At 49.3% G+C, this 9,610-nt stretch overlaps 1 protein-coding gene across 1 annotated transcript; it reads left to right on the plus strand.

Annotated features, from left to right (window-relative positions):
- Window positions 1-1,147: 1,147 nt before the first annotated feature.
- On the plus strand, window positions 1,148-4,151 carry NHLH2 (nescient helix-loop-helix 2). The gene is made up of 2 exons (XM_068931201.1): window positions 1,148-1,677; window positions 3,630-4,151. Exon 2 carries the CDS (start codon window positions 3,650-3,652, stop codon window positions 4,121-4,123), a length of 474 nt encoding a protein of 157 aa, XP_068787302.1. The 5' UTR covers window positions 1,148-1,677; window positions 3,630-3,649; the 3' UTR covers window positions 4,124-4,151.
- The last annotated feature ends 5,459 nt before the right edge of the window (window positions 4,152-9,610 follow it).

The raw sequence follows: 9,610 nt of genomic DNA on the forward strand, positions 1-9,610 counted from the left end.
GCTCTGGCTCCAGCAGGGCTGTGCCTGCCATGCAGTAGGTGGGGGGACATGGGGAGCGCAAAAATAAATGCACTAGAAAAACAGTCCGGCGATTCTCCACATGCTCAGTGTACGTGATGCAAATTGATGTTTAAAGCTTATTTATTAGCTTGCATGCGAAATGCCAGCGGTGTTTTTTTAGATCACTGAATATCCAATTTTTTTTTTTGGGGGGGGGGGCGGGGGGAAGGCGAGCATGGCTAGAGATTGTATATCCAGAGGCTAGGGTTTATATCACGGGCTGCTCTCGACTGTTATAATTTGTGGCACAGATTCAGCGAGAATCTGATCTGCTGAAAATATTTGGGCTGTGAAAACTCCCACACTGTGACAGATGTCAAGTCCAATTAAGTGACTCGTGTCCAGGTTTCTGTCCAATAGGATTTCCCATTAAATATCAATTTAAGAGGGAAAAAATGCCGTCCCCTTTTCTCTGAGCCTTCATCTCTTCCAACCATCTCTAGGCTAAACCCTTTGGTACCAGGAGAGGATCCGCACACATCTCCCGCTCTCTCTGTCCGTCTGTCTGTCTCTCCCGTGCCACCTTCCGCACCCCTCCTTCGCTTCATTGCCACTCCGGGAGGGGTGGGGGGAGGAACTACACTTTCTTTTTGTACCTTTTCCTGCGCCGACGTTCTCTCTCGCAGCTTTTCCAAAGCCGTGGCAAGATTTTTATTTGTTTGTTTTGGTTCGTTTTTGTTTTTTAACCTTCTCATTTCTTTCTTTATTCTCACCCGAAAGATGCAGGAGGAGTTGGGAAGCTCAGGGACGGATGGGGTGTGCGCTTACCCTTTTTTCCCCCCTCACCAGCTCTTGAAGGATCAGAAGAGAAACTAAGCCAAACATTTATTTCCTGACGGCGTCTCTCCCCGCTCCTCCTGCCCCTCTCCGCCAGGACCCGTGAATTAAAAAAGCCGCACCTTACACCGAAAAGAGAAGAAGGAGGCAGCGCCGCATTGTCACCGCCGCTCGCGTGGTGCCTGCGCGCCGGGCACCGCGCCGCGCACCGGCCGCGCCGGGCTCGGCGCCCGGGCCGGGAGGGGAGCGCAGCGCGCAGCGCGCAGCGCGGCGGCCGGCGGCACCGGGGCGCGCCGGCAGCGCCCGGCTCCTCGGGCCGCCGAGCGGAGGGAGAGGCCGAGGGGGCGGGGGAGAGGGAATAATCCCGGCTGGTGCTATCTCCGCATCCCTTTTGTTATTAATCGCGAAGAAGGAGGAAGAAGAGAAGGGGAGACGGCACTTTCCAGCACTTTTTTTCTTTTTTTCCCCCCCTAATTCCGACTCGTAACAGCTGCCTGTATATTCTGGATCGCTGCCTCGAATTAACGGGCGGAGACAGATTTTGATGGGGGAAACGCTTTTTCTCCCCTGATGCATCGTAAGTAACTTAAGTTGTTATTTATACTCCGCAAACAAACACTGCGATAACATCTCCCGTCTCTGGAGCGCTGGAGGCCGCGGCGAGGGATGAGATCTGCCTTTCCCCATCTGAACCGGACACTTCTCTGCTTCTAATTCATTTGATTTTGATTTTTAACATTTTTCCATGCTCCGCTCCCGGAGTTGCATTTGAACTGTAAAGGAATCGCCGAGGGGGCGAGGGGACCTGGAAAGAGAGGCTGTCCAAACGACTCCATCGAGGTAAGCAGCCTTAACGCTATATCCTTTTCCAGGTGGCACGGGCATGGTTTTACTTTAAAAAAAAAAAAAAAGCCTCTTTCCGGTTCGGATCGCCATAAACAAACGTGTGGATAAAACCAAATCAAACGAGAAAATTCAACACACACCATAGAGCAACCTTTAAGCAACTTTCTTCGGGAACCACCTCTGTAATTGCCCGTTTTCGTGTAACCGCCCTGCAAAGGCTCCCCTCTATTTGCGTGCTTCCGAACAAACCCGCTCACTTGGATCTCGATGGAAAGGTGATTATTTTTTAATCCTTTCCTTTCTTTCCAAGAGATCGCTGATATTTCGCGGACCTGCGCCCTGGCTGATTTTATTTCCCTACCCTTGCCTTGTGGGCCTTATTAGCGTAAAAGCTCCTTCTTAGAAAGAGAAAAGCGAGCATTTCCCTGGCAAGCGGCGGCTCTTTCCGCGGGGAAGCAGGGCCGCCGCTCGTCTCTTCCCCTCCGCGGGCCTTCTCCCTCCGCGCAGCGCGCAAGGCAGCGGCGGCGGCGGCGGCGGCGGCTCCAGTGGGCGCGGCGCGGAGCGGGGCCGTGGGCCGCCACCGCCGCCAGCCCCGGCCCCCGGGAAAGCCCCGGCCCCCCGGCACTCGCACCTCCTTTCTGGCTCCGTGTGTGATGGTTTCGCGCTAGCTGTGATGATGAATCCAGCCCTGCCTGGGAAGTATTCCTCCGGCCCACTCCTCTTCATTTAAAGTCTTTTTTTTTTTTTTTTGCTTTTAATTTCTTTCATTTTGCCAACTGGGGCTGTGATCCGAGAGGGGCTTTGCAGGGAAACTTCACATGGAAATACTTGGCAATCTGCATTTTGGGCACGGGAGGATGTGATCTCCCCTCCCTCAGGTTTTCTCCCCACCTCGCCCTACACTGCAGCCGTACACACGCACACACACACACACATTTGTGTCCAAGGTTATTCACTAGTTGCCTGATGTATTGTTTTATTACATGCCGGCATGTCCACGTACGCTCTTGGATTTGTATTGCTGTCTACATGACAGATGGTGCTCTGTGAGGCCGCAAGAAGATACGATTCAATTTTCTTTTGAAAGGCACGTCCGCATTTATTTATTTACCCTTTCTCTCCCTCCCTCTCCCCCCCCCTTCTCGTGCGGGGAGGGGAGAGGAGGGAAAATTTAAAGAAATGGGAAAGTTCGGGCGCTGCTTCGGCTTTCTCTTTCTTTTTTTAAATCCCACGCTTTCAAGCCTCAGTCTCTCCAAACATCCCCATCCGATCGCTAGCAAATCGCTATCCGAACCAAATCAGCAGGAGAAAAAAGAAGGAGCGCAGAGACAAGAGCAGAAGGAGAATCCAGCAAATACATCAGATCCCGTAGTTTTAATTGGGGAAATTTATTTCCCCACCGGCCTTGGCCTTGTTATGTTTGGGGAGCCTTGAGCTGCGATTCTCTCCATTTGCGAGCGTCCTGTCTGTAGCCCAGATCCCATAGAGTGTAACCGAAAGAGAAATGGTTAAGCAAAGATTGGCCGGGGCGGGGGAGGGGGCTTGATATTAAAACCGGGAAAAAATCCACTTAATATTAACCCACTAGATATTAGCTTGTTTAAAATATAAATATATATTCTTGTATCGCTCTCCGGGCCTGTTTCTACAAACAGACAAGCAGGGGAAATAATGGGCGGGTGTATATTGCGTTGAAGCTGCCGACAAACGCTAGGATTGGGACGGTAAATTATGGGGCATAATTTATTCTGGCTGCCGCTCTCATTAGTAACCGCTGCCTCTGAAGACGCCGCCGTCTGCCTTGCTGCTGCCCTAGCCCGGGCCCGGCTGCCGGGGCTGCGGCGGCCAGAGGCTGCGGGGAGGGACGGGGCAGGACCCACGCGCACCCCACGCCGGCAGGTGGCCGCCCGGCGCTGACCCGCTCTCTGTGCTTCTGTCCCGGCAAGGCTCCTCCGCCCCCTCCAAGATGATGCTTAGCCCGGACCAAGCTGCCGACTCCGACCACCCCTCCTCGGCGCCCTCGGACCCGGAGTCCCTGGGCGGCGCGGACGCCCAGGCGCTGAGCTGCTGCGTCTCCGACCCGGAGCCCGCCGAGGGCGGCGGCGGCGGCGGCGGCGGCGAGGGCCGGGGCGGCGGCGGCGGCGGCGGCGGCGGCGGCGGCGGCGGCGGCGGCGGGGAGGGCCGGGGTGGGGGCCGGCCCGGGCTGCACCCGCCGCCGCTGAGCCGCGAGGAGAAGCGGCGGCGGCGGCGCGCCACGGCCAAGTACCGCTCGGCGCACGCCACGCGCGAGCGGATCCGCGTGGAGGCCTTCAACCTGGCCTTCGCCGAGCTGCGCAAGCTGCTGCCCACGCTGCCGCCCGACAAGAAGCTCTCCAAGATCGAGATCCTGCGCCTCGCCATCTGCTACATCTCCTATCTCAACCACGTGCTGGACGTCTAGCGCCGCGCACCGCCCCGGGGCCTCCCTCCCTCCCTCCCGGCCCGGCCCGGCCCGGCCCGGCCCGGCCCCGCTCCCCGGCCCGGCGGAGCGCGCCGGGGCGGCGGCGGGCGATGCCCCGGGAGCGCGGCGGCGGCGGCGGCGGCGGCAGGTCGCTCGGCTGCTCGGCACCGTCGTCTCTTTCACAAGTCATTTTTCCGACGCGACCGCGTCGCGGCCGCACGAGCGTAGCGAGCCCCCCCCCCTTTTTTTTTTTAGCAGAGAAATGTAAAATCGGATTGTTTCTTCAGGCTGTCAAGTGCCCCTTTATATATATATATATCCAAAAACATCTACTTGTGACCTTAAACGTGTGACCCATGGGTGCAGTTACAAATAACTATTTTTTATTTATGGTAGAAGGAGTAGACAATTTATTTTTTTCAAAACTTATTTATTTTTCAGAGTGGTGGCAATTTTACTTTGGATACTTTGTGCCAATTGCTTTCTATAGTCGGGTGTTTACACTTTCTCCTGTGGATTTTTATGTTTAACTTTATAAGTGTTTGTTGGGATCAATACAGTGTTTCTTTTTCTTTTCTTTTCTCTCTTTTTTTTTCTCCTCCAATTATATTGCACTTGTGTATGACAAACCTTCCCTTCCTGTTTATGAGAATATTTTATATATATCAAGGCATTTGCTCTTGAACTTTTTCCTTTGTGTGTGTGTGTGTGTGTGTGTGTGTGTGTGTGTGTGTGTGTGTGTGGGATCGACAACCACTAGCACTTAACTAGGAGAAGTTTTTTAAAACTTGTTGTTATTCTGATCTATAGTTATGTCTGAAGAGTACTTTGCAAACCGTTTATAAGGGAAGTAGTTTCTTTGTGGGTGTATATGTGTGTGTGTGTGTGTGTGTATATATGTATGTGTGTGGGGGTGAGCGTGAGTGTGTATGTGTGTGGTATATTTTTAGGAAATTACACTTTTCCTAAAAAATAGAAAAAGAAAAAGAAAAAGAAGTAAATCCAGGACTGCTTTCCTTTGTGACAACCAAAAAAAATTCTATAACCTGAAAATGTTTCATGTTCTTCGCTGTGAATCTCTTAAAACAAGAAGCGCATTTTAGGGACAAAAGAGAAAAAGAAAAAAAACACATCTGCTATCCAAAGATTTTAGTCTTTTTCAGGGTTTTTTTGTGTGTCTCTGTTGCTTTATATAATGCAATATTTTGTAGTGAAAATAGATAAATCTGGTTTCTATCTGATGCGTTTTTCATATCTCTCATGAATGGTGAGCTGTTTTGCATATAAATAAAAGTATCAAATAAAAGCTGTTTTTCCTAATTATTTTTCCCTGTTGGTCTTTCTATAAGATGGAGATTAGGCAGAATGTATGGTCTGGCTTATGAATAAGGATTTTAAAGCCTTCTGCAGCCATGTGTGGAAAAGCTTCAACAGGTTACATGTTTCTTCCTAGAGCGAGCTTGCAGTCCCTCCAGTACAGCTCCGCTCCTCCAGCTGGTCTCAGCTGCGGGTGCTGCCCAAATGCATGTGAGACCCAGGACCACTGCTTTCACTTTCTCCCTGCTACGAATGGCATCCAGTTGCACATTTCAAAGTTCAGGCTGTAAAATCGAATCTGATGCTCAGGAGCACCTGCTCTGACTAACTGCTCTTTGATAAATCCAACTTTATGATGAAAATATGCACATTTTGTCCTGCCTGAGTACATTGTATTTCCTTTCTCTAGTTTAAGTTTAGTTCTGATTCCTCTCAGGTCAGGTCCAATTCTGGTGAAACCAAATAAAAATCTTGTGCCCTTTTCCATTTTTATGAAAATCTCAAACATACTCCTTGATACCAGGCTTCGCTGCCAAAGCCTGTCATTTGAAACATGGCACAGACGCAAACTTGATAACAGAAAGGTTATTACCTGAGAAAAGCAAGACCCTTGTGCCATCACATTTACTAAATCCTTTTCTAATTTACTATAAGAAGTTAATTTTACCCATAACTTGAATATCGCCATTGACTTGGGCAGGCTGTATTCAGCAGAAAGCACATCCATTGTTACTTGCTTTAGAGACAAAACCCTCCCACCCCACCTCCCGGTTTTACGGCTGACACTTTGCACAGTGGTTTAATTAACTGTGGTCTTGACCAGCTGAAAGGCTCCACGCAGAAAACCTGTCAGAGAGGCTGTTAATTCTACTCTCTACCAATGCACACTTTCTGTGCCCCAAGGGAGCACATGTAGATTTGGTAGCTCGATGCACTGTTTTCAAACTTGCAACTTTCATCGCTGAGGTAACTCCACACAATTTGGAGCTAGTTTTCTTCAAGATTGGTTTGTTTCTTAGGTTGTGTCAAAATCTAGACGCTCGGTCGGGTTTGATGCTAATTGCCTGTGCAATATTATAAATCATGGCATCCAGCAAGTCTTTGGGCTACCAACAGTGGGTAGGACTTAGTTTATAGAAAGATTAACCTATATTTCCTTCTTGAATGTGGGAATACATGCTTCAGGGAAGATCCTGCTCTGCATTGCTCTGCTGTAAAGTAGGGTGACTGTGATCACTGGGACTTCATCTACACAAATAGGCTGTGGGATGAGGAGACGCTATCCCAGTGTCCCTCCAGTCCACACTCCCCTCTCTGGGGCTGCTGTGAATACGTCAGGCCACAGGTTGAGAGACGCTGAAGCTAGTCTCACGCAGTGAAGGTTGCTGTGGGTCCTGCCGTGCCCTGGGTTAACCGAGAGCCTGCTTGCACTTAGAGGGAAGTCAGGAAGGGCTTTGTTTCTGATGGCAGTGACAGGATCAAGTCTCAAGTTTAACCTGCAGAAGGGTCAGTGTGCTTGACCTGAAGATGTATCCTTTTCTTCCAAATGTAACGGTTTATCTAATGAAAGAAATCGCTTCTCCTTGCAAACCCATTCTCACTTACATCCTATCATTCCCTTGTGTATATCCTTTCACCACCATGACTTTAGCTCAGCCACTTCTATTTTCGGTGCCAGCATCAAGAAGGAAACTCATTCCCATCTAGCGGTTGATGACTGCTGAAAACAAAATGTAGGTTTTGCTCCCCCATCCTACTCCTACCCTTCCCTTTTTTTGCTTCCTAGAGAAAGATCTAAGTAGTACGTACAAGCTACAAGGCTCATGTAATATAAAGGCTGTATGGCTAAGCACTCAAAAATCTAGATTTATGAAGAATGAATAAACAACTTTTACTCCATCCCCTTGTGTGTCTGGATTAGATAGCGATAAAGTCTAATTATCCAATCAAAGTTACTTTGTTTACGTCTACATGCCCTCCTCAGTACAAGAATGAATGATCCTGCACAGCATTATAGGGGAAATAAGGTGGAATTGCTCAGTGAAAGATTCTCATCATCAATCATTCTTGGCCAACCCAACAATGGCAGGCAGGGAACATAGCATTAATATTTCCTGCTTTTTTAGTGTTTAAAACTAACATGCAGATACTATTCTTTTGCATTTGAAGAGGACTTCACCCTACAAACCATTAAAAAAAGCAAACTTGAAGACAGAGAAGGCAGAGCACTACCTCCGGACCTTCATCTGAGGCTGAAGGAGGGGATTTAAGCCTGACTTAATCCAGTATATAAAAGGTGGTGTGGATATCTCCAGGACTCTCAGAAAGGAAGTAGCTCCAGTGCAACTGCAGTACTATGGATATCTAGCACACCTTTAACATAAAGCACCAAGATGTGTCAAGGCACATTTACAGACATATATGGACACACACTGACATGGGGCGCAATACCCATTCACACCAATAACATTAGGAGGCAGGGCATCTAGTGCATGCAGCCGAACCCTAGAAACAGATCCCGACCCAGACACAGTGACGGAAGACAAACAGCAAACCAAAAATAACTTCTACAAATAAATGTACCGATTTCTATGGGACTGTATGGCCAAGAAGGGGCTGTTTCTTTCTTAAGAGATTAAAGGATCTAGAGCACAAAATATTCTCAAACATATAGACTTGCATCTATGTTGCTATTAGATATCCATATACAAAAGGAAGCTTTTCTAGGCACAGACCATGATTCCAACTTCCCAACAAGGCACACAGTAAGTGTATTTGGGAACACACTGCTCACTGACCACAAAGCAGTGCCTTATTGCTTGTGCTAAAAATGTACAAGCAATTCAAAAGGATATTGCAACTGATACTTAGGGCAGAGAAATTCTGAGTGCCTTGGATGTGATTTGATATCTTTGCTATATTTCTAGCAAAGAGAGAGATTGAGCGTGTGTGTGTGTGTGTGTGTGTGTATGTGCGTGTGTGAGAGAGAGAGCACAGCGGGAAGGGAGGTGAAGGGGATGTTGTATATGAAATTCAGCAACAAAATGGATCTTTTCCGCTATATAGCCATGAAAGCCAAGAAATACCAGAGACATTCTATCTATCTATTCATGTATCTATCCATCTAGCCATCCTATAACCCAATTAACCTAGTCCTTTTAGAGGGAATAAATACGTTCTAATATCAGTCATTATTTTTCAGTACTCTCAGTTGATTCTCCAGGGTGGGACAGATCGATAACCACAATAGCAAACAACCCAAAAGGAAAAGGCAATCTCCTGGCTCTTCTTATTTACTACTTTAGAGGCAATTTCTGTTTTTCCTGCCGCTTCCCCTTGTGACGGATTTTGCCTTTCCTGCCCAGAATGGCCGTGTTGTTTTATCCGGGGCTCTATTTGCATGTGGGCTTCAGATTTGTCTTTGGCTCCTTGCACGGTTTGGGATGAGACCCTCCTGTCCCCAGAGAGGGGGGCAGGTGTTGCTCCAGTCGAGCGAATGGAACCAAATTACAGGACCGTCTGTCGCCTCCTCTGGGAGACGGTGGAGGGAGGGGAAGAAGGGGAGGGAGGCAGGATGCCATATGACAGAAAAGAAAAGCAGAACATCATACTGATGCCGATAAGAGCTTGAAAACATGAGTCACCCCAGCCCACAGCCCCACCCAAAACCAGGCAGCAGCCACCTGAAAGAAATGTCAGGAGCAGAGACAGAAATAAATTGAGTCACTGGGCTGGAATAACTCGGGCTGAAAATGAAACAGAGCTCCGACTCAGTCCACTTTCCGACACACAGATGCAGACACAAAGTTGGGCCAGCTCTCATGGCTTTTTGCTCACTTCCCTGCCCCGCACTTTGATGCTATGTTCCTGCAGCACAGGTTCTCCTGCCCACCGCTACTCTCCGTGAACTCCTCTCAGCCCAGCTCCGCAGGTACCTCCTCGTTTTTCCTCCTCTCCCGTCCCTTCCTGCATGCCTTCCCTCACCAGGCTCCCCGCTACGGCTGCTCCTCACAGCTGCCCCTTGGCCACGCTGTGCTTTCCGATCTGTGAGAGCTACATGATCGGAAAGAGGCTCTGCTCTTCCACTGCCCCCAGTTTGTACCCTTTGATGCAGCAGGGTCCCGCTCCTGGTGGGACAGCTTGCAGGTTTCCTCCTGCTTCAGCTCCGGA

This window comes from Struthio camelus, chromosome 1 (assembly GCF_040807025.1).
Source record: "Struthio camelus isolate bStrCam1 chromosome 1, bStrCam1.hap1, whole genome shotgun sequence".
In the NCBI taxonomy this organism is placed as follows: Eukaryota; Metazoa; Chordata; class Aves; order Struthioniformes; family Struthionidae; genus Struthio; species Struthio camelus.

What these genes read in the sequence shown, in the direction of transcription:
- NHLH2 (XM_068931201.1), top strand. Translation starts at nt 3,650, where the DNA reads ATGATGCTTAGCCCGGACCAAGCTGCCGACTCCGACCACCCCTCCTCG.